The sequence below is a fragment of the Mobula hypostoma genome, chromosome 9 (assembly GCF_963921235.1).
Source record: "Mobula hypostoma chromosome 9, sMobHyp1.1, whole genome shotgun sequence".
NCBI classification, from domain to species: domain Eukaryota; kingdom Metazoa; phylum Chordata; class Chondrichthyes; order Myliobatiformes; family Myliobatidae; genus Mobula; species Mobula hypostoma.
This window is the reverse complement of record NC_086105.1, coordinates 123505180-123531208: the sequence shown is the minus strand read 5'-3', so window position 1 is coordinate 123531208 and position 26029 is coordinate 123505180. Positions and strand designations below refer to the sequence as shown.

At 40.8% G+C, this 26029-nt stretch overlaps 2 protein-coding genes across 3 annotated transcripts in view; one reads left to right on the top strand and one right to left on the bottom strand.

Annotated features, from left to right (window-relative positions):
* The window catches only part of LOC134352016 (uncharacterized), an 82955-nt gene extending 71322 nt beyond the window's left edge, over positions 1-11633 (top strand). For both annotated transcript variants that reach the window (XR_010019328.1, XR_010019327.1), the window contains exons 7-8: positions 3731-3849; positions 11077-11633. The gene's annotated coding sequence lies outside the window, so the exon portion shown is untranslated. The remainder of the gene's footprint in view (positions 1-3730; positions 3850-11076) is intronic.
* arl6ip1 (ADP-ribosylation factor-like 6 interacting protein 1) lies at positions 10157-25816 on the bottom strand. Its single transcript, XM_063059065.1, has 6 exons — positions 25665-25816; positions 18799-18932; positions 12755-12874; positions 12272-12389; positions 11648-11732; positions 10157-10839 (listed from the first exon to the last, which is right to left on the bottom strand). The coding sequence occupies exons 1-6, from the start codon at positions 25704-25706 to the stop codon at positions 10721-10723; spliced, it is 618 nt and encodes a 205-aa protein (XP_062915135.1). The 5' UTR covers positions 25707-25816; the 3' UTR covers positions 10157-10720.
* Positions 25817-26029: the final 213 nt, after the last annotated feature.

Sequence of the window (26029 nt, the reverse complement as noted above, 5' to 3'; positions counted from 1 at the left end):
ATCAATCTCCCATGCAGGATCTTGTCAAATGCCTTGCTAAAGTCCACATAGACAACATCCACTGCCTTGTCTTCATCAATTTTCCAGGTAACTTCCTTGAAAACTCTATAGGATTGGTTGGACACGACCTACAATGCACAAAGCCATGCTGACTATCTCTAATCAGTTCATCTCTATCCAAATGCTCACATATCCAGTCCCTTAGAATATCTTCCAATAACTTTCCCACTACTGATGTCAGGATCACTGGCCTATAATTTCCTAGTTTATTTTTAGAATCTTTCTTAAACAACAGAACAACACTAGCTATCTTCCAATTCTCTGGTATCTCACCTGTCACCCAGCTTGATTTAAATATTTCTGCTAGGGATCCAGCAATTTCTGCACTTGCCTCCTATAGGGAACACCTTGTCAGGCACTGGGGATTTATCCACCCTCAATACAGCAAACAACTCCTCCTCTGTAATCTGTATAGGGTCCATGAAGTTGAGAACACTTCTATAGACTTTGTGTCCATCTCCTGAGTAAATACAGATGCAAAAAAATTCATTTAAGTGTAGCCCCCTGGCCAGCCTCAGGGTCGCTTGGCTCACTGTCGTCTAGGGAAACAGCCCTCGGTCCCGCCAAACTGGGTAATCAGTTTGTATGGATGCTGTGTGATGTACCCCACCCCGCCCAAATAGCAGACAATACACCAGATACGATTAAATAATTTACAGTTTATAGATATTACGGGAACCATATAATTAATAGAAAATAAAATATAAAAGGAAAATAAACGGCGCTACACTTATCAAACTTCAGTCTCTTCGTGCACAAACAGTTGGAGCTCAGGACCCTCCTTCTTCACCCTGCGACCCCTCAGACCACCTCGACTGGCCGCCTGGGACTAACAACGGTGGTGGACCAGACGCTCCACACGAGTCCGTCTCCGTCTCCTCTCCTCGCCGGATGCCCCACTCGGGGTCCGACTCCGTTAGCGGACTCACAGCACCTGGTCCATCCTCTGTCTCTCTCTCTCCCGCCTTGTGCCCCAAAACCCCGCGCATACAATATCTTACAGACAAACCAAAAGCATAACAACTATCCCAATTGGTTCATAACATCTTCTTATCAGTAACGTGATCCAAACAAACTGCTAGCGGGAGGACTTTCTCAGCAGTTAACATAACAAAGAAGCCCTTTCAATTATAATATAACAAAGAAGCCATTTTAATTAGACTACACAGTGACATAAAAAAAGAAACCCCTTACATAAGATCTCCCCCATTTCTTTAGGCTCCATGCATGTATTACCATTCTGATCCTTCACAGGACCAATTTTATCTCTTGCATTCCTTTGGCTCTTAATATATCTGTAGAATATCTTGGGATTCTCCTTCACCTAGTCTGCTAGTGCAACTTTATGACTTCTTTTAGCCCTCTTGATTTCTATCTTAAGTGTTCTCTTTCATTTCTAATACTTCATAAGTACGTTATTTTTTCCGACCTGCCCATACTGCTATGCACCTCCTTTTTTCTTAACCAGGGCCTCAAAATCTCTTGAAAAGCAAGGTTCCCTAAACCTGTTATTTTTACCTTTTATTCTGACAAGCACATACAAGCTCTGTACTCTCAAAATTTCAGTTTTGATGGCCTCCCACTTACCAAGAACACCTTTGCCAGAAAACAGCCTATCCCAATCCACACTTGCCAGATCCTTTCTGATACCATCAAAATTCACTTTTCTCCAATTTAGAATCTCAGCCTGTGGAACAGGCCTATCTTTTTGCACATTCACTTTGAAACATAATGGCATTATGATCACTAGATGCAAAGAGTTACCCTATACAAACTTCTGCCATGTGCCCTGCCTCATTCCCTAACAGCAGATCAAGTATCGCACACTCTGTCATTGGGATTTCTACGTACTCATTAAGGAAACTTTCCTGAACGCATTTGAAAAACTCTTATCCCATCTAGTCCTTTTACAGTGTGGGAGTCTGAGTCAATATGCAGAATGTTAGAATCACCTACGATAACAAACTTATAGCACACTCCTTTACTCCCTGTATACCACCCACAGCTCCAATCTGCTAATTAAATTTGCTGGTGATACTACATTGATTGGCCTAATCTTAAATAATAATGAAGCAGCCTACAAAGAAGCCACCACCCTGACACAGTGGTGTCAATAGAACAACCTCTCCCTCAATGTCGCAAAAACAAAGGAGCTGGTTGTGGACTATGAGGAATGGAGACAGGCTAACCCCTATTGACATCAATGGATCTGAGGTTGAGAGGGTGAACAGCTTTAAGTTCCTCGGCATAAACATCACTGAGGATCTCACGTGGTCTGTACATACTGGCTGTGTGGTGAAAAAGGCATAACAGTGCCTCTTTCACCTCAGACGGTTGAAGAAGTTTGGTACGGGCCCCCAAATCCTAAGAACTTTCTACAAGGGCACAATTGAGAGCATCCTGACTGACTGTTATAGGAACTGTACATCCCTCAATCGCAGGACTCTGCAGAGAGTGGTGTGGACAGCCCAGCGCATCTGTAGATGTGAACTTCCCACTATTCAGGATATTTACAAAGACCGGTGTGTAAAAAGGGCCTGAAGCATCATCGGGGACCTGAGTCACCCCAACCACAAACTGTTCCAGCTGCCTACCATCTGGGAAATGGTACCGCAGCATAAAAACCAAAACTGGCTCCTGGACAACTTCTTCCACCAGGCCATCGGACTGATTAATTCATGCTGACACAACTGTATTTCTATGTTATATTGTTGCACATACTATTTATTATAAATTACTAAATTACATTGCACATTTAGACAGAGATGTAACATAAAAGATTTTTACTCCTCATGTATATGAAGGATGTAAGTAATAAAGTCAATTCAATTCAATCTGCAATCTCTACAAATTTATTCCTCTAAATTACTTGGATGGTTTATAATATAGCCCCATTAACGTGGCCATACCTTTCTTATTCCTCAGTTCCACCCATATCGCTTCACTAGATCTGTTTTCCAGTCTCTCCTGACTGAGCACTGCCATGACATTTTCCCTGGTTAGCAACACCACCCCTCCTCCTTTAATCCGTCCTGCTCTGTCATTTCTAAAACCAAACCCCAGAATACTGAGCTGTCAGTCCTGCCCCTTCTGCAACCAAATCTCACTAATAGCCACAATATCTTAAGGACATGTGTTGATACATGCCCTGAGCTCATCCGCCTTTCCTACGATACTTCTTACTTTGAAATATACAGTATGTTGCACAGGACATGAGTCGCACCAAGCTCAACCTTTTGATTCCTGACTTTACAACAGCTTAACAACCTCTGTCTCTACAGCCTCTCCACCATCAGTTCTGGCACTCTGGTTTTCATTATGTTATGAATTTTCTACACATTTACTATACATTTCCTTATCAGGGAAATCATTGCCTTGTACTTGTGTGTCATAACCATTACTCATCATGTCAATCCAATTCAGCTGTGCAAGTCTTGCAACATGTCAACATAGATTGCTATTTCAGAAAATGAAACTGTAAATAATTGAGATATACACCTCCCTCCTAATTCACATACTTATATTTAATCAAGCAACCCCCCCCCCCCCCATTAACCAAAGCTCAGGTTTCTACTTGTACTGACCCTCTACCAATTTAAAGAATAGGGGCAGCAACAACTTGGGAACACCTAAAAATTATTGACTTGAAAACATGTGGTCATTCCTTCAGCATCACAGGGTCAAAATTCTGGTACACTCTCCCTAATGACATTGTGGACATACCCACACACAAAGGACTGCAGCAGTTCAAGAAGGCAGCACACCATCATCTCAGAAAACTAGGAATGGGTAAGTAAACACTGGCTTAGCATTTATATCTCTTGAATTAATAAAAAGTTTCACAAATCATTAATATAACTTCTGACCTCACAATGCAGGCAAAGTTCATGTAGAAGGTGATGAATAAAGCAGGGAAAGATAACTGGATATAGGACAATTTATCAAAAGAAAATGACACTGATTGTCATTATCAGCCTTCAGGCTTTCTGTTAGATGTGATTCATCCATTCTTAATTTCTAAAGACTTGGGTAAGTCTTCAATTTTACTCAACCACCTTGCTGCCATGCTCACCAAATACTGTCTGTCAGGGTCATTTATTCTCAACTCCAAATTCAGCTGTTTAGGCCTAATTTTGACCACAGTGAGGTTTTGGATCCACGTGATTCTGGTGAAACTTATGTGGCGGTTGTCAATGATACTTTTATCACTTTGTAGATGGATTATGGGTAGTGATAGGCCAGGCTGAATTAGAGTACTGGACATTTTTCACTTGGTCCATGTCAAGGTTACAGCTGTGCACAGACTCTTTTGCTTGTTCCAATGGAAGATCTTGCTCCCACATAAAGATGTATGATTTCACATACTTGAAGACTGAAGATTTGCAGAAATACATTGATCAAGGGTTATAGAAAGCCTTTTGGACAAATACAATTTGTCACCTTTCTTCTTGCATCCCTCCCAACCACTCCCCCCCCACCCCCCACCACCAAATACATGGAAATCCAAGCTGGTTCCACCTACTTCTTTTAGCCTATACGCTTTTAAATCTTTCCTATCTATGTATCCATCTGCCTTTTGAAACGGTTATTGTATCTGCCTCAGCCACTTCCTCTGGCAGTTCATTCCATATATATGTATATACCACCTTAATAAGACTGGGCATTAACCCTAACTATGCCCTCAAATTTTATAGACCCCTCTAAGGAAGTTGTAGCTTGTTCAACCTCTTCCTGTAATGCAGACCTGAGTCCTGGCAATAGCATTGTAAATCTTTTCTGCATGCTTTCTAGTTTAATGACATTCTTTCTATTGCAAGGTGATCAAAGGTGAACACAGTACACCAAGTGTTGCCTCTGTGCTGCACAACTGCAACATAACGTGTGTTACATACCTCTACATTCAAGGTCCTAACTGATAAAGGGTCTTCACTACCATGTCTACATTTGATGCCACTTTCAGGGAACCACGTAGTAGAACTCCAAGATCCCTCTGTTCCATAACACTCTAGGGAAAACCATTTATTGTGAAGTCCTACCTTCAGACTAGAACTAATTCTGCTAGACGGAGCAGAGTGGTGGTAGAGGGGAACTGATTAGGTCTGGAATCCAAAAAGAAGCGTAGAGCTTTGAGACCTTCCTGATGGGGGATGTCCAGTCCCTATATACTTCCATCCCCCATCAGGAAGGTCTCAAAGCTCTACGCTTCTTTTTGGATTCCAGACCTAATCAGTTCCCCTCTACCACCACTCTGCTCCGTCTAGCAGAATTAGTCCTTACTCTTAATAATTTCTCCTTTTGCTCCTCCCATTTCCTCCAAACTAAAGGTGTAGCTATGGGCACCCGTATGGGTCCTAGCTATGCCTGCCTTTTTGTTGGGTTTGTGGAACAATCTATGTTCCGTGCCTATTCTGGTATCTGTCCCCCACTTTTCCTTCGCTACATCGACGACTGCATTGGCGCTGCTTCCTGCACGCATGCAGAACTCGTTAACTTTATTAACTTTGCCTCCAACTTTCACCCTGCCCTCAAGTTTACCTGGTCCATTTCTGACACCTCCCTCCCCTTTCTAGATCTTTCTGACTCTGTCTCTGGAGACAGCTTATCCACTGATGTCTACTATAAGCCTACTGACTCTCACAACTATCTGGACTATTCCTCTTCTCACCCTGTCTCTTGCAAAAACGCCATCCCCTTCTCGCAATTCCTCCGTCTCCGCTGCATCTGCTCTCAGGATGAGGCTTTTCATTCTAGGACGAGGGAGATGTCTTCATTTTTTAAAGAAAGGGGCTTCCCTTCCTCCACTATCAACTCTGCTCTTAAACGCATCTCCCCCATTTCACGTACATCTGCTCTCACTCCATCCTCCCACCACCCCACTAGGAATAGGGTTCCCCTGGTCCTCACCTACCACCCCACCAGCCTCCGGGTCCAACATATTATTCTCCGTAACTTCCGCCACCTCCAACGGGATCCCACCACTAAGCATATCTTTCCCTCCCCGCCTCTCTCTGCATTCCGCAGGGATCGCTCCCTACACAACTCCCTTGTCCATTCGTCCCCCCCATCCCTCCCCACTGATCTCCCTCCTGGCACTTATCCGTGTAAGCGGAACAAGTGCTACACATGCCCTTACACTTCCTCCCTTACCACCATTCAGGGCCCCAAACAGTCCTTCCAGGTGAGGCATCACTTCACCTGTGAGTCGACTGGGGTGATATACTGCGTCCGGTGCTCCCGATGTGGCCTTTTATATATTGGTGAGACCCGACGCAGACTGGGAGACCGCTTTGCTGAACATCTACGCTCTGTCCGCCAGAGAAAGCAGGATCTCCCAGTGGCCACACATTTTAATTCCACATCCCATTCCCATTCTGACATGTCTATCCACGGCCTCCTCTACTGTAAAGATGAAGCCACACTCAGGTTGGAGGAACAACACCTTATATTCCGTCTGGGTAGCCTCCAACCTGATGGCATGAACATTGACTTCTCTAACTTCCGCTAGGCCCCACCTCCCCCTCGTACCCCATCTGTTACTCTTTTTAATGCACACATTCTTTCTCTCACTCTCCTTTTTCTCCCTCTGTCCCTCTGAATATACCTCTTGCCCATCCTCTGGGTCACCCCCCCCCCGTCTTTCTTCCTGGACCTCCTGTCCCATGATCCTCTCGTATCCCCTTCTGCCTATCACCTGTCCAGCTCTCGGCTCCATCCCTCCCCCTCCTGTCTTCTCCTATCATTTTGCATCTCCCCCTCCCCCTCCAGCTTTCAAATCCCTTACTCACTCTTCCTTCAGTTAGTCCTGACGAAGGGTCTCGGCCTGAAACGTCGACTGCGCCCCTTCCTATAGATGCTGCTTGGCCTGCTGCGTTCACCAGCAACTTTGATGTATGTTATTTGAACATATGACCCAGTTACTCACCTAATTCAAGATCTCACTGTAGTTCTTAATAACATTCACTATTTACCAAACTACCTATTTTAGATGTCATCTACAAATTTAGTTACAGTACTGTGCAAAAGACTATGCACATATACATATAGCTGGGGTTCCCAAGACTTTTGCACAGTACTATAGTAATTTTAAATACTGCACTGTACTACTAACACCACAAAATAAATTCATGACATATGAGTGATGATAACAGTCAAGATTCAGGGGAGAAGATTTAGGACGGAGATGAGGAGAAACTTTCCCAGAGAGTGGTGAATCTGTGGAATTCTCTGCCCAGGGAAGCAGTTGAGGCTACTTCACTAAATGTATTTAAGATACAGTTAGATAGGTTTTTATATAGTAGGGAAATTAAGGGTTATGGGGAAAAGGCAGGTAGATGGAGCTGAGTTCATGGACAAATCAGCCATGATCTTATTGAATGGCAGGGCAGGCTCGATGGGCCGGATGGTCTACTCCTGCTCCTATTTCTTATGTTCTTATAAACCTGGTACTGGTACAAATCTCTATGGTGGACTGAAGAGTGAAATCATGGTTGTGAAAAGGGGAAGGGCGCAGGAAGCACCAGAGAGACATTCTGTAATGATCAATAAACCAATAGTATTGAATCAAATGATCTTGCCTGGTGCCTCAGTGCTGGGTGCCTCTGCACCTGTGCCAACCCCACTCCTTCTCTGCCACCTGTCCCACACCCCTCCCTCACCATTCCCAAGATCAGATTTACAAACTTGCTCTCCACTTCACATTGGCAAATACAATATTGTGTGAAGTCTGAGGCACACACATATGCCAACTATTATTAATATCAGTTAATCAGGCTGAGCTAGTAAACCTGTATTGAATTCCAAACTCAGAACCCTTTCTTTCATGTGGTCTTAGGTTCCTACCAGCTCAAGAACCATTTTTACATACCCTTTTCAGTTTTTATTTCAATTTTTTCTGCAGACATTGCTCTCATGTGGTTTTACTCAAATGAAAAAGATAGAATAACCTTCAGCTTTTGCCAATTTCTTCAAACAATTCTTTCTTTGAATTATGAGACACTTACCTCCCTCCCAATTCATATGCTTATGATTAATCAAGCCTTTCTCTATCCAAAGCTTGTGTTTCTTATAATAATTCAAAATCCAAGATAGCACTGGCAATATACAATGATATTTTGCAAGCAGCACACCAAACTACTGGATATACTTCTGAACTACAATCACTGCGATCTGCCTTTAAGAAATATACTTTTGAACTGGTGAATTTTGCGTGCTTTTTATGGGTTCTATGATCCTTCTTTGTTTTCCTGTGGGTGCCTGTAAGAAAATAAATCTCCAGGTTGTACACAGTATACATAGTGTACTTTGATAATAAATTTACTTTGAACTTTAATTACATCGACTCAGGCCTAGGGGGCCGGCGTCAGGCACGATGACAGACTCTCCACTTCTCCCTCTCCCTCATCAGTGTTCAGTTCATCTACATTAGCCACGCCACTATCTTCTAGGAGCATGTTGACCATAGTCTTGGGAGGGTGCCCAGGGTTCATCCTCCCATGCTTGGGCTCCCATATGATGACTTGGCTAGCAGGTAGCTCGGGGTGGCGTAGACGGTGCCCCACTAGTTGCAGTCTTCTTGCCTCGATTTTAGTGATGAGCATCGGTAGGTCGTCATGGAACTCGACGTTCATCGTGTGCTGTTGCCAACTCACGTCAAGAGCCATCCGGAGCATTCATGTATATCAACCATCTAGAGACTTTCGCATAGTCTTAGTGACTGTCCATGTCTTGCATCCGTACGCGAGAATGGGCTCTATGACTGCTATGAAGATCCTCTTTTTAAGCCCTCTGGTCAGGTTCGACTTCCAGATTTCCTTCATGTCATTCATAGCCCTCCATGCCAGCGCCTTCCGTATCTGTATGTCCTTCTCCGAACTCATCATTCTTCACCTGAGGAACTTGAAGTCAAAAACTTGCTTAATGGTATCATTCTTTACGGTCTTGAGAGTACTTTCGTCGCAGTTAAACGCCACGTCTTTTTAGCGTTTAGGTGAAGTCCAACTTTATTGCACTCAATTTCCACTTTTGTCAGTAGCTGCTGTGCTTCCTCCATCTGGTCAGAGAGCAGGACTATGTCACCTGCAAAATCGAGATCTGAGGGTGTAACTGGTCTGACCCTTTTGGTTTGTCCTGGTTTTAAGGTAAAACCAAGCTTGTCATGTAGCTTGACGTACAGCGTAATCAAGGACGAATCAAGGATGTAGGGTGCCAGAGTGTCCCCTTGCAGCACACCAGCTAGGAGCTCAAACACTGCTGTTTCTCCATCTGGTGATAAAACTTTCGCCATGGTTTTGATATAACTGGACTATTGAACTTTAACCGTCTTACCCATCTCTTCTGCATCAGTTTTTTTACTCCTTAAGATAATTCCCAATGCCTTTTCTTGCATTGCATGTTAGATGGTAATAGTGGACACCCATTTCCCCTTTGTCCTCCATTTGTTCATACCTCATCATCCAGCTATGTGGTACTGGCCTGACCTTAGCATTTGTAACAAAAGCTTGGGCTAATATGCATTCCAACCCAAATTGATTGACAGTTTATATACTGTTATTAAAATACATACTCATGGGGTCAGCAGAATTCCCATAAGTTTCTATGCTGTAGGAGCTTCCAGACCTGTTAGGAGTATATCCTATTTATAGAAAATAATGCAATGAATAACATTTTCAGTGGAGCAATGGAATTTTATCTAAAGATCTAAGCAGCAGTCACTCTTGCAAACAGATATGCAGTTGCAGAGATTAATGAAGGGGGTAACTAGCTTTTCACAGACTGAAGTGATGAGAATCAGTCAGTGGTGTCAGGTATTGGAAGCTGAAGTCAGCAGTAATATGTCCATACTACCTTGCATTTTAAAATGCAATGCCTCTCAAAACAGATTTCTTAAATTCAGTTTCTTCTCTGAAACTGAGACACTTGAACAGAATAAAAGTGAGAAAGAAGATACCAGCAAACACCAGAAATGAAGGCCCTTCTCTGCATATTAAGTACACAGCTCAAAAGCGTACTCCTTTCAATTCCGCATTTACCAAATTCTCCTTATGTACGAGAACATCACAGGAATTATGTTGGAAGATTAATTAAATTCAAGAGTAAATCATCAGATTTTTTTTTTATTTAGTGCGAAGCTTCAAGAGTTTACATTTTTAAAATGACCTAATGTACTTTTGCCACAAATATACACAAAAACATTTATACATAGTGAAAGACAATCCTATTTACATGTGAATTAAAACACAGAATTAAAGTGGTCAGATCAGATATACTTTATGCTGACAAATGGTTTCCATTTACATGCAAGCACTAAAGAATCAGCAATGCAGACCATTGCACTGATATCAAACAATTCTATAGTTTCACATAAGTTTATTATTAAACTTCCAGTGCAATCATGGCTTTAAAAAAACTACAAAACCAGAACAATCAAGTCAGGACAGATTTCTGAAACTAAACAATTCTTGATTTGAAAACTTACTTGAACAATGAGAAGCAAACCTAATTTGTATCATGCTCAATTACTACAGACATTTTCTTACTTCTCCTATTCAAACTACATAGCAGAACACACTCAGAACTTTATACTTTTTGATTTAGAAAGTCTGCAAGCTCCAACCTTCACCAGTATTTAAATCACATTTAACTTTGATAAGTTCACCCTCCATTATTCGTTTTTCTTCTCCTTTTGCTTCAACAGCTTGTTAATTTCCCGCTTAGCCATTCCTACATATTTTGTGATTAGTCGATGCCGATTCAGACCAGGCAGCAATAGAATGAAACTCACTGAAAGAAAGCAAAGAATGGCTTAATAATGAGATAATGAACAGAGCTTGGTTAAAGTGTTGGAGATTAAACAAGCAACAATTTTGCCACATTATGTAATGAATCTTGAGTACAAGATTAGTTACAAGAAAGCCAAAGATCAAATCCTAAACCCAGAAAGATTAAATACCGCTTGTAAAAAAAATTATTTTTTCCCTCACTAATTCAGTTTACAAATCCATGCTGCTTACTTTACAGATCAAAAATGAACCTGCTACTATGATGAGAGGAAAATAGAAATGATGAACAGCAAGAGACATCAGTGGAAAATAAAAAAGTATCTTAAGGGCAAAATACAAGTTCAATGAAACTCAAGCAAAACAAATGTGACCCTCCTTACTAATCCAACTTGCATCAAATAAAACAAACTCTGAATAGAAATCTGCCTTAAAAAAAGATTCATATTTTCTTTTAATTCCAATAACACTGGAGGGCATTCTTGGCAAAATAGAACATGCAAACTCTTTGCAAAAGACTTCTGAAACCTGGTTTCTGCACTGCTCTCAACATTGCAGTATTTTAAACACATTTTGTAAAAAAAATCTCAACTCAGACACAAGATCCTTGGTAATGCTTAAATAATGGTGTTTCAGGCAGCAACAATTTGAGCACCATGCCCAATTCTGATATGAAACATTATACAATTCAACTTCATAGCAACTGGTTTTGATAGGGAGTGTGTAAAGGTTTACCAGCTTTCTCCTTATATTAATTATCTTTGTTTATCAATTCTAAAATAAATTAAAGTACAAACTCACAGGTAACTTACCAATCAAGTAGGTAAGGAAAAGGTTATGAACCTGTTGCCCAATCCAAGCCACGACAGACAGAACAGTAACCACGGTCATGAAATACTAGAATGAAGAGAATGAATACTATACTAATAATAACACTCCAAATGTTGGAATACAGGAAGAATACATTCATGGCAAATTAATGGCCCTGAACAACTGGAGATACTGGGAGACAAGCAAGTTAAGAAAATTAATGAACAGTGTGTCATTATAACTCATTAATTCAGGTTTTATTCAAATCCTGACAAATTCCTAATATAGGAAGACATCAAGCAAAGGCTAAATGTCTCTTACAGAGGGACTAGGAAATCAATTTTTAAAAAGTAACACATGCAAAGAACAAGCTTGCAATTAAGTAGAGGCAATTCCCAGTAGTTATTACAGAATGGGTTAAATCCTAACCTAACAACTGCCTATTCCAATGGAAAAAGGTTTGGTAATTATTTTAAATATTTACAGATCTCTATGGTGTATAATGCAGTAAAGAACTACCATCATCCTTTAAAGGAAAATAATCACATACTGTTTTCTAAACAGAATCAAGACAGATTTTCAAAATGTATACGAGGAAGAAAGCTTTTGTAAGATGAATGGCATACCATTTTTGGTTTTTCCTCTTTGAGAGCAAAAAGGCGCCGCCACCAGCCTGCAATCCTACGTTGAGTCTTAACTAGGTTGCTGCAAATTTCATGGAATCGTTGCTGCTGCTCTGTGGTCCTGTCAATAACAAACTTAAGTTCATCAAGAACTTAATGTTACAATTTCTATATTAACATGTCAGTATTACAGCATATTTTAGTTCCCTTTCAAGAGCAGTTTATTACAAATGTCCTAATAGCACATTACATAATCGTCATGCTTTACAAACAATCATTAATGGAGATTCCCCCTTCCACTTAAATAATTTAGGACTCAGACTCTGAAACATACTAGTTTCAGGCTTCAGGTGCATTTCCAAATACAGTTAAAAATCCTCTGCTCATGGATATATTCAAAAGAAAAGATGTTCAACCACGTCTAATATTAAATATTGTAAATAAATAAACCAATTCAGTTTGGTTAAGTCTAAACAAGCTTCTCACCATTTATTGGAACCAAACATTTTGAAAGCAATGGTGGGAACAAGGTAATCTGCCAAACAGATCATCATAATAGCACATGAAACACCAGTCAGCACAGAAGGATCCAGCCAGTAGATCAGTCTGTGAAGAAAAGAAGAAATCACATTCAAGAAATCAAAACATATTCAAAACCACTTTTGTTTTGGGGATGGAAGAAAGAAGAAACTGGTTGCTGTGTGGATATAATGGCTACTCAATAAATTAGTGGAATTCAGTGCTGTAGAATTTAATGATGTACTTTAAGACTGAGCAGCACCCAAACTAAACAATTAATATTCAAGTAAAATAAAGGTCTCAGATGCCAAGCACTAGTATATTGTCACACATACCAAGATACAGTAAAAATAGTGCACTGAGCTAGAATAAAACAGTAACAATGAAAAATAAAGTTGAAAAGCTACCAAAAGAGTGCAGTGCAAGTAAATGATAAAGTGAAGATAATAACAAAGTAGATTGCAAGGCCAAGGGCCTCTTATACAAGAGGTCCATTCAGGACTCTGATAACAAAAGCATAGAAGCTGTCCTCTAGCCAGGTGCTGCATGCTTTTGGGGTTTTGTATCTACTGTCTTGATAGGAGAGGGAAGAAAAGAGAATGCTTTACCAAGGGAGCAAGAAATAGAGACACAGTCCCATAATGAGGAGGCTGGGTCTTGTGAAGTGCTGTGAAACTGAGTAAATTATACACATTTTTATTCTTTTACACAATTAGTTGGATGGCAGGAAGTAAAATAATAATTTGCAGGTGATATTAAGATTTAAATGAGAAATTGACAAATTTAACAAGTTCCACTTCCGTGACTGTAACTCATGAATTTTCTTTAGAACCTTCCTTCAACCCCCGACCTTTCTCCTTGGACTTGCAATTTTTTTTTTTACCATTTATCCAATTCAGTCTCAAATGCCACAACGGATCCTGACACCTTCACACCAGCAGTCGATGCATTCTAGACTCCAAGCAGAAATCTCATATATTTTTACACTTCCTCTTGTCAACCTTGGTTCTCCCTTTATATTGTACTGGTGACCTCTAATCTTCAAATTCTCCAAAAGAGATTAGCCTCACTTTACTAATCTGTCCACACTTCATTTTATATACTTCTCAAAATTTCCCCTCTGCCTTCTCGAAAGAAAGTAGTCCAAACCTCTCAACATACCCTTGCGACTAGCCTTTCAAACAAGTAACCATTCTTGTAAATCTTGGAAAAACAAAAAGCTGCAGGTGCAAAAAGCTTGAAATACCACAAGTTGCAAAACTCAGTAGATCTGTGGAAAGAGATGGTGTTAACATTTCAGGTCAAATAACATTGGTCAATCAGAAAGCAGCCAGTTTCTTCTTCTCATACACTGCTTTCAAACTGTATTTTGTTATCCATGTTGCCTCTCCCCATTCTTCCTACCCAAAAACAATCGTGTATTTCTCAGCATTATACTTCCCCTGCCATTTCCACCAACTAGTTTGTATCTTGATACAATTTATCACTATCCTCATTGTAATTCAATCTGACAAATTTTGCATCATTCACAAAATATGGAAATCATGGCTCAAATCCCTAACTCTAGGTAATTATTAAAAAAAATGTAATGGGCCCAATGGAATCCCTGGGGGTCTGCCACTATCCCTTCCATATGAAAAATAATCATTTCTCACAGATTACATAACACCTTTTCAGAAACCATCAACACTTGGACTAGATCATCCTCATTAACACTTTTCAAGAATTAAAATTTTAGAATTCACGTGATATGGCACATAAACAGAAGAATTAATACAAAAATTAAAATGTTACAACAAGTGCTTACACTGCAGTGTTTTAGATGAACCATCGCAGTTTTTATCCCACGCTGCCTCCTCATTCAACCAACCACAAACCCTAGATATTCAGTATTGCTTGCCAATAATTACTTGTAAAGCTAATATTGGCACTGCGTTAACAGTTAATACACGAGATGGCCACAAGATATTCTGGGTTTATGATGCAAAATTGGATAGCAACTGATGCTATCAAGACATCACAAACACAACCTTAATACTACAAAATGAACACAAAATTCATTATGTCTAATGTTAAACTGCAGGACTGAGCATGGCAAGGAATGGTGACAGATATACAGAATGATAATGTAGTACATTACCAATTTTGCTGACCAATCTAAGCAGGAAACAAGCCACTGCTAGTCAACACTTCCCTGTTTATACTGTTAAAGACAGCTTTGAGACAAAAAAAACCTTGCAGCTAGCCCCCTTTAGCCTTGCAGAGCAGTGAGTTTTAGCATTTAACACCATCAGTTGTAAAGTTTTGTGTAATGTGAAAAATAAGAACAAAGCATGGAAATTTGCTTTAGACTCAAATTCTATTATCTGGTAACATCAATGTTTAATAATGTTCCTTCCCTTTTCTTAACAACACAATTAAGTGTTGCTGCAAGAATTATACCAAAACAAGTTCCAACAGGCTAGTGAGTATGTACATCAAAACTTGGTATGAAGGCTCAAACGTACAGGATCACAAGAGGATGCAGAAGCTGGTAGACTCAGCCAGTTCTAACATGGGCAAAACCCTCCCCACCATCAAGGTCATCTTGAGGCAGTGCCTCGAGAAGATAGCATCCATCATTAAAGACCTTTGCTATCCGATTCAGGTCCTCTATGTTACTACCATTGGGGAAGAGGTATAGAAGCCTGAAGACCCTAAGATTTGTAGGGATGGTTTTGGGAACAAAGGGAAGTTACGGGTCAGATTAGGATTTAGGGACAGGGATGTGGGGGAATTAGAGGGTAGACCAGAGTCTAAGTTTCTGCTCTGTGTCAGCGATGCAACCGTGGGCCATCCATGGTCAGATGCCAGGCCAGCAGACCAGCCTGGATGAGAGCTGATATCCCTCAGCTTCCCTCGATGGGTTCCACAGTCAAAATTTCCATGCCGGCAGGCAGAACCGATGACCCCCTAGGTATGCAAATCAGCAACACCTAACGTTTGGTGATCTACGGGCCCTGGGGTCAGTGCTGAATTCCAAGGGTCGGTTGAAAATGCAGAAGTTGAGGCCCGTCGATCGGAGCTGAGTCTGCAGATCTCTGCAAGTCTGCTGGAGAAAATGAAAGGAGAAATGGGGCTTACTCCCCCCCCCTCAACTTGATGTGTTCTGTGCTGTTCTGCCAAGTATGTGTTTATAACCCTAAATAAGATCTTGGTCTTTGTATCTATTCAAACTCAAGTCTACAAAGGGTTAGGATTTCCCCCAACTTTACCTCAGCAGGGTGTACAAGAATTTCAAATTGCTCAGAGAACATTATTATAAATAGACAAAAAGAATAATCAACAACATCCAGTAATTGTGCCTGCAAAAACATCACTACAATAGTTTATTACAAACATTGGATGAGGCTATAAATACAGAACGTGTGCATCCATACATTAAATTTCTTGTTTAAATGCTATAAATGTCACATCAGAAGCTTTAGGTAGCTCTCACAAAAACAGATGTGACCACAGGTCCATTTCTGGCACAGAGAAATAAAATGCTAACCAAATGCTAAAAATCCATCCTCAAATGGCAAAGACCATTTCGTATTGCAATTTACATTTATACACCATCAAGGAAATAAAATTATGTCCAGATACATGTCATAATCAATTAAGAATAGATAAATCACCCTTATTACTTAAAAAAGCAGTTTAAAAAAATTGTTACCCTATTGCAAGAATTTTGTTTGGTCACAGCAAGTCTTTCAAATTGCAGTTTGTATTACAATAACGTGTTCATAACACTGACCCCAATTATAAAAAGTGGACTTAATTGAAATCTTTAACTTCAAGTCAAGAACATCTTCAAAATCCTTTTCCACATGACTTACAGTTTTGCCCTTAAATATTTAGGTTTCAAGTTTAGACTTGCTTTCAATTAAATATTTATTTTTGTCTGATTATGCAAAGGCCACAAGAAAAGCAGCAGAGTAGGCCATCCCCCTTCCTCAGTCCTGCCCAACAATCATGCAGATCATCTGATCTTTCTACCTCAAGATCATTTTCTAGCACCACTCCTATAACTTCCCAATTCCCTTCAATATAAATAAATCTATCCATCTCATGCTGAACCTGAAGAACCTTTTGGGATACAAAATTCCAGTGTGAAATTTTTCTTTCTGCCAGGCGAAAAAACCTTTCCAGCATCTAGCCTCTCAAGAAGCCCTTGAAGAATTTGATGACCAAAGGATACAGAGTTAGTTGTATAGTCTGGAGAGAGACCCATCTCTTATCACCAAGAACCATCTGTACTAATCTTATACCAGCCTTATTTTATTCTTCATAAATGCCTATAACTCTCAAGATTCCACTTCAATTACACACAAGGGCAATTTACAGCAGCCAATTAACCTATAAATCCACATGACTTTGGGAAATGGGAGGAAACCCACATCTCATCAGGGAGAATTACCTCTCGGCAAGCACATGCTTTCTTAGGAAGACACCTTAAGAAAACTCCTCCTTCCAACACATTAAATATCTTTGGGCATTCTGTAATGACAATTAGGTTATACTATTTTACTTGTATTTGTGCCAATAATACATTTTACTGATGCAAGCAATCAGATATAGCACTATACAAGGCATCCATTCTCAATAGACAATAGGTGCAGGAGTAGGCCATTCGGCCTTTCGAGTCCGCACCACCATTCACTGTGATCATGGCTGATCATCCACAATCAGTACCCAGTTCCTGCCTTATCCCCATAACCTTTGATTCCGCTATCTTTAAGGGCTCTATCCATCTCTTTCTTGAAAATATCCAAAGACTTGGCCTCCACTGCCTTCTGGGGCAGAGCATTCCACATATCCACCACTCTCTGGGTTAAACTGTGGCCTCTGGTTCTGGACTCACCCATCAGCGGGAACATGCTTCCTGCCTCCAGCGTGTCCAATCCCTTAATAATCTTATATGTTTCAATAAGATCCCCTCTCATCCTTCTAAATTCCAGTGTATACAAGCCCAGTCGCTCCAATCTTTCAACATATGACAGTCCTGCCATCCAGGGAATTAACTTTGTGAACCTATGCTGCACTCCCTCAATAGCAAGAATGTCCTTCCTCAAATTTGAAGACCAAAACTGTACACAATACTCCAGGTGTGGTGTCACCAGGGCCCTATACAGCTGCAGAAGGACCTCTTTGCTCTTATACTCAATTCCCCTTATTATGAAGGCCAGCATGTCATTAGCTTTCTCCACTGCCTGCTGTACCTGCATGCTTGCTTTCAGTGACTGATGTACAAGAACTCGTTGTACTTCCCCTTTTCCTAACTTGACTCCATTTAGATAATAATCTGCCTCCCTGTTCTTACCACCAAAGTGGATAACCTCACAGTTATCTACATTAAACTGCATCCGCCATGCATCCGCCCACTCACCCAGCCTGTCCAAGTCACCCTCCATTCTCATAACATCCTCCTCACATTTCACACTGCCACCCAGCTTTGTGTCATCTGCAAATTTGCTCACTTTTAAAGACACTTTACAAATGCAACTAGTACTACAAGGATGTAATGAAACTATGAAGATAATTGCAAGTTTTTCCAGCCTTTATAAAATCATTCTTAGGAGAGGCTGCCTAAGTTTTCAAAAGGAAAAAGCAAGATTTAATCATAGGATATGAACAATCAAGTCTCACCCGGACAGGATGAACAATCAGGTCTCATTTCCCTTAGAAAAAATGTCCATAACCAGGGGATACTATATTTAAGGTAATGGCAGGATTACATGAGATCTGAGGAAGTGTCTTCAGCCAGGCCATCAAGGACCTGGAACACTGGCTGAAAGGAAGGAAGAAGCAGACATTCTTACAGAATGTTCACAACACGTTTTAAAAGCATACAAACTGCTATAACAGACAAGGCTACAGGTTGAATATGGTGGAAGGAAGTATTTGCCCAAATAGTTCTAATTTGACCAGACATGACAAGTTAATAATCCTCATGTGTCATGAATAACTATGGATTATTCAATACTTACAAAAACACCACTGACACAGCTAACATCATAACAGCAGGAAACCAGGGTTTTTCCCAACGCAAGATACGATCTGCAGCAAGCATCACCTCTCCCCAGCCCTCCAAATGTTCTTCAAGCTGGGCAGTTTCTGCAGCCTGCAAAGTTGTGTAAAATAAAGTTACTTCCAGTTGTTTGTTATTGGCTCACATACTGATATAGTGAACTTTTTTTGCATGCCATTAATATAGATCATTTCAAATAGAAATATAGTGTTACAATTACAGAGTGAATGTAGTGTGGGTAGACAAAGAAGTCACATTAATATTCTTTGCCAAAATATCCACTCATCCTCAAAATATACTGGAAAGTGAAAAGCAAGGCTCAAGAAATGATTATATTGGAAACATGGCTACATGTTATACAAGTACTTCGGCTAGCTTTTAGATTACCTGATTACTTAATTTACACACCAAAACCCAAACATCATTATATAGACACGATTATGAATGACACTGGTCTCTTTTTATCATTCTCTGCATACAGCCAGCTTATATGAATTTAAGGAAATTAATTTTCAAATAATATTTTAATATGTTTGCAAAGGAATAATGTGGAAAACGTTTGCAAAAGTCTAGAAATTATGAAATATTATAGTGCACTGGATTCCAATTGTGCTCTTCCAGTGAGATGTCAAAATGCAATTTAAATTTGAATGCCAAAGAGAAAATCTTCTTCCAGCAATTCGGAAGTCTATCCAGTAGTGAGCCAAAAGTCTTCCATGTGCAATATATAATTATCTTAGCCATTGGTTAGGGCAATGACAATCGAAGTGAATAACTAACATTTTGACAGAGATAACAATATTGATTACTACTCAGCAAATCAACCAAATCTGCAGACATGTTAACTTTGCTATAATTAACCCAGAAAGCATCAACAATCAATATTAAAACTCCATTAATAAGGGCCACACATTCTGGAGGATGCCTGTGGAACTGTGCCCAACGAGGTAACATCTTCCGAAGAAAAACTACAGGGAAGAAGCGTCCAAGTCAAAATAAACATATCAAGTTCTGATTTTAGGACTGAAGTTACTTTTAATTATTGCAATAAATAGTCTTAGACAGAACAAAGATCAGTGAGGCAGACTGGAAGAACTGCTAGCTATGCAAGTCAGGAAAGAATGCAGCATTAATGCAGACATTAAACTTTGGGCAACTATCCACAGGTGTTGATAAAAAGCATTACAATATGTATAAACAACTGGGTACCTAGTGATCACATTACGTGTGCGCGTGTGTGTGTGTGTGTGTGTATGTATGTATATATTTTTTTCAAAACATTGAAATGTAATTTTCCTTAACTCAATGTCAAATACATAGGGTTTAACATGAGAGAAAAATTTTGAAGCAAAATGTTTAAAAACTGCAATGATAGGTGCCTGAAACAGGATCCCAGGGAAGACAGAAGAAGCAGAGATGATGATAATGGTTAAGAGGCATTTAGATAGATACACGAATAGAGAGACAAATCATAAACACAAGAAAGTCTGCAGATGCTGAAAATCCAAAGCAACAGACAGAAAGTGCTGGTGGAACTCAGCAGGCCAGGCAGCATCTATGGAAAAGAGAAAACAGCTGACATTTCAGGCCGAGACCCTTCTTCAGGTCTGTAAAGGAAAGGGGAAGGCACCAGAATAAAAAGGTGAGGGAGGGAAGTAGGACAGCTAGGTGATAGGTGAAGCCAGGTGGGTAGGAAAATTACAGGGCTGGAAAGAAAGGAATCTGATAGGAGAAGAGAGTGGACCACAGGGGAAAGGGAAGGAGGAGCAGACCCAGGAGAAGGTGATAGACAGATAAGAAATAGTAAGAGGACAGAGCGGGAGGGAATTTTTTGCTTAAAAACTGGAAGGAGAAATTGATATTCCTGCCATCAAGTTGGAAGCTACCCAGATGGAATACAAGTTGTTGTTGCTCCTCCACCACCCTGATGGTGGCCCCAAGTTGGGATAAGGAGGCCATGGACTGTTATGTCTGAATGGGAATGGGAAAGACAAAGTTCAAAGTACATTATCAAAGCATGTATACTCAACCTTGAGATCTGTCTTACAGACAACCATGAAACAAAGAAGCCATTAAGAAAAAAACAAACACCCAATGTGCAAAAATAATAAATCATGCAATCAATAAAAAGCAAGTAACATTCAGAAGTGAAGTAAAGTTCACAAAAATGAGTTCACAGCCACAAAGCCAGTCATCACTGCAGCCGATTCAGGAGCCCGTTTGTTAGTTGCAGGCCACAGCCTCAGTTCAGCGCAGAGACGAGTGAACCCCCTGAGCAGCGAGACGAACATGGTCAGGAAATACAAGTTATTACAAGCTATGGCCAGTGAGAACAGCATTACTTAAAACCAATCTTGTCCCTTATGGGCATGCTTCCAACATATGGCAAAGCCCTCTGAATAGATTAATTAAAACAATTACTTATCTTCACCAGTCTTTAATTTTACGAATCCTCTATACACTAGAATATGCAAAACTATTCCAACCTGTAAAGTCTAATGATCCACTGAAAGTTACTGTTGTACACAGAACAATGTTATACATATCATTTTAGCTATGGCACAATATAAAAATTATTGTTGATCATATTATTCCTATTTATAGTACATGGCAAACTTTAAAATGACAGCAGGAATTTTGCACAACAGTAACACTTCCTTTATGACTATATCTGAGTTTTTTTTTAAAAAACTGTTAAAGAGATCATATCCCTTTTTTTCAGATAAGGGTTTTAAAACACCTGAGTGCACATTCATTACAATCTTTGAAAATTCAAATTAAAAATGCAATTCATTCTGATTCATTAGTATATAGTTAAGATGCTTAGCATCCAGTTGGAATAATGAAAGCCATGTAAATAGAAATAAAATTGAAAACAAATCAGTGATGTCTGGTATTATACACAAACAACAAGAACTGGCCATAAAAGGCTGTTTATCAACATTCCAGTTTTGTACAAATGCAGCCCTGTTGTTTTTATATTCCAGTTTAAACTCACTCCAACTTTACAAAAAAAACATTTGTTCTGCATGGGTACCTTCATAAAAGGTCTCATTAGAGGCGCCACGGAGCAGATGGTGGGTGAGTCCAAGACCAGATGAAACAGCCTTTGAATAGAAGGGCATCCTTTAAGAATAGAGATGAGGAGGAATTTCTTTAGCCGAGGAATGGCAAATCCATGGAATTCATTGCCATGGGCAGCTGTGGAGGCGTAGCCATTGAGTATATTTAAAAGCAGAAGTTTGACAGATTCTTGATTAGTTATGGCATAAAGGGATATGGGAAAAATGCAGGAGATTGGGGCTGAGAGCGAAAATGGATCAGCCATGATGAAATGGAGGAGCAGACTCAACAGGCCAAATGGTCTAATTCTGCTCTTATATCTTATGCTCTTAATATAATCCCTGTTCCTCCACAGCAGGAAGTCATTACCAATTGTCATATTGGGCAAGTTAAATTATTGCAGCAACTTAATTTAATACTTGAGCTTATTTCAATAATCATATTTTCATCTCAATCAGATGACTATGGTTAAAGCTCACTGAAAGCCGCAGAACACAAGGTGCTGCTTCAGTTGAGCAATGGGCAAATTCTAAATTATCAGATGTGTAGTTTTTAAAAAATCAGATAAGCTGACAAACCACATCTATTCAATTGAACTTGCAGAAGCGAACTGCAACAAGCCGAATTCCACAAAAACCTGAACTTTTGTGCTTCAGTAAAGAACATTTGCATTTATGCAGAACTTTCAACATTTCACTCTCAGGGTATTTACAATACTAACAAGATTCAATACCAAGTCATTTAAATTCAAATGGACACAGAAGAATAGTTGCTAAGACTAGCATTTAATAATTCCAGAGGGAAATAATCACATTACAGAGAAAGGATAAAGTGGGGCTATTTATCAGGTATATTAAGAGTAAGAAGATTGTAAGGGATAAAATTGGTCCTCTCGAAGATCAGGGTGGTCGGCTGTGTGCGGAACCAAAAGAAATGGGGGAGATCTTAAATAGGTTTTTTGCGTCTGTATTTACTAAGGAAACTGGCATGAAGTCTATGGAATTATGGGAAACAAGTAGTGAGATCATGGAAATTGTACAGATTGAAAAGGAGGAGGTGCTTGCTACCTTGAGGCAAATTAAAGTGGATAAATCCCTAGGACCTGACAGGGTATTCCCTCGGACCTTGAAGGAGACTAGTGTTGAAATTGCAGGGGCCCTGGCAGATATATTTAAATTGTCAGTGTCTACGGGTGAGGTGCTGGAGGATTGGAGAGTGGCTCATGTTGTTTCATTATTTAAAAAAGGATCGAAAAGTAATCCAGGAAATTATAGGCTGGTAAATTTGACATCGGTAGTGGGTAAGTTATTGGAGGGAGTACTAAGAGACAGAATCTACAAGCATTTGGATAGACGGGGACTTATAAGGGAGAGTCAACATGGCTTTGTGTGTGGTAGGTCATGTTTGACCAATCTATTGGAGTTTTTCGAGGTTACCAGGAAAGCGGATGAAGGGAAGGCAGTGGATGTTGTCTACATGGACTTCAGTAAGGCCTCTGACAAAGTCCCGCATGGGAGGTTAGTTAGGAAAATTCAGTCGCTAGGTATACATGGAGAGGTGGTAAATTGGATTGGCTCAATGGAAGAAGCCCAAGAGTGGTAGTAGAGAATTGCTTCTCAGAGTGGAGGCCTGTGGTTAGTGGTGTGCCACAGTGATCAGTGCTGGGTCCATTGTTATTTGTCATCTATATCAATGATAATATGGTAAATTGGATCAGCAGATTTACTGATGATACAAAGATTGGAGGTGTAGTGGACAGTGAGGAAGGTTTTCAAAGTCTGCAGAGGGACTTGGACCAGCTGGAAAAATGGCAGATGGAGTTTAATAGAGACAAGTGTGAGGTATTGCACTTTGGAAGGACAAACCAATGTAGAACATACAGGGTAAATGGTAAGGCACTGAGGAGTGCAGTAGAACAGAGGGATCTGGGAATACAGATAAAAAATTCCCCAAAAGTGGTATCACAGGTAGATAGGGTCGTAAAGAAAGCTTTTGGTACATTGGCCTTTATTAATCAAAGTATTGAGTATAAGAGCTGGAATGTTATGATGAGGTTGTACAAGGCATTGGTGAGGCCAAATCTGGAGTACTGTGTTCAGTTTTGGTCACCAAATTACAGGAAGGATAAGGTTGAAAGAGTGCAAAGGTTTACAAGGATGTTGCCGGGACTTGAGAAACTCAGTTACAGAGGAAGGTTGAATAGGTTAGGACTTTATTCCCTGGAGCGTAGAAGAATGAGGGGAGATTTGATAGAGGTATATAAAATTATGATGGATATAGACAGAGTGAATGCAAGCAGGCTTTTTCCACTGAGGCAAGGGGAGAAAAAAACCAGAGAACATGCGTTAAGGGTGAGGGGGGAAACGTTTAAAGGGAACATGGGGGGGGGGCTTCTTCACACAGAGAGTGGTGGGAGTATGGAATGAGCTGCCAGACAAGGTGGTAAATGCGGGATATTTTTTTAACATTTAAGAATAAATTGGACAGATACATGGATGGGAGGAGTATGAAGGGATATGGTCCGTGTGCAGGTCAGTGGGACTAGGCAGAAAATAGTTTGGCACAGCCAAGAAGGGTCAAAAGGCCTGTTTCTGTGCTGTAGTTTTTCTATAGTTTTCTATGGTTTCTAATACAAGTGTGTGTGGGAGCACGATTCTGTGGAGTCAAACCAGCTTTTTGGACAGAATTTCAATGCCAAAAGCAAATAAGATAATCATAGAGACAAGAAACTGCAGATACTAGAAAGACAAGCACATTAAGCTGAGACAGTGGTATGGCAGGTTCTACCCAAATGACATAGCTCGATCACAAGCCCAGGGCTGTCCGTATGGAGTTTGATTGCTCTCCATGTGAATGCACGGATTCACCTGGATGCTCTGCCTTCCTCCCACATTCCAGAGGAATGTTTGCAGATTAAGGACAGGGTAGAAAAATTACCTAATGTGGATGAAAACCGGGGAGATAAAGGGAATAGGATGCAAGGCTAGACACAAGTGGAGACTGATGACAGATTCAATGGCCTACTTCATCAAAAACACGAAAGGCTTTCTGGAGATTAAAACCTAGACAGCTGCAAATGGAAGGATAAAGAAAATCAGGAATGCATTGGGGGAGGACGGTCGGGAAAAAGGAACAAGAGAACCATTGAAGCATTCTGAACTACCGTCATTATGGTTATGCTGTTTGCAAACAATTTACATACAGCAAATTCTCACAACGACTTATGATGCAGAGAAAAAAAACTCGTTTCAAAATTTCAGCCAAGTCACCCTTAATCCCAATTGCTGCAAATCGCTGGCTGGACTCCCACCGGTGACGCATGAAAGCCAACGTGATTCATGGACAGATGTAGTCGCCCCTGACCTTTCCGGCTTCCACAGTAGATCAGTGACTCCGGCCACAGGCCCTGCCCGGACAGGGGTACAGAGCTTGCTTTTCAGCCGTCCGCCGTCCGCCGCCCGCCCGGTGACTGCGACCGGCTCGCGGGGCACGGACTGAAGCCCCCGCGCGCTCGCGGGGAGCGGACTGAAGCCCCCGCGCGCTCGCGGGGCGCGGACTGAAGAGCTCGCGTACTCCTGGAGCGCGGACTGAAGAGCTCGCGGGGAGCGGAAGCCACGCGTGGCCCCTTTAAAACGAGGAAGGCGCGGGATCCGCCGCAAAGTGGCCACAGTTCACGGGCCCGGCTTGTAACGGATTACAACAGCGTCAACGACCAGAAATCGGTAATAATCACAGTAAAAGTACAACAAAGAACCGACTCACCAACAAGTTGGCGCTTTTATTGTCTCCTTCGCCGCTCGCCATGGCGCTTTTCAAACAACCCGTCTGCCGCAGTCCTTCAACGACAAATAACTCCCTGGTCCGTCACTTCGCCCTGCTCCTCGCTGCCCTACTGCGCCTGCGCAGCTTTTCGGCCGATAGCTTTAGCTCCGCCCACACTATTATACCAAGTAACGCATCTTGCGCTCCTACATCCTGATTGGCTGCGTTCTGTGCGTCAGCTCCTCGTCTCGCCGTCCTGTGTCGGTTCGAATCTTCAGTCAGGGTGCTCCTGATTGGCTATCACTTTCCATTAACAACATTAGCTCATGTGCTGTGCTGATTTATTACAGCGCATGATGATAAAT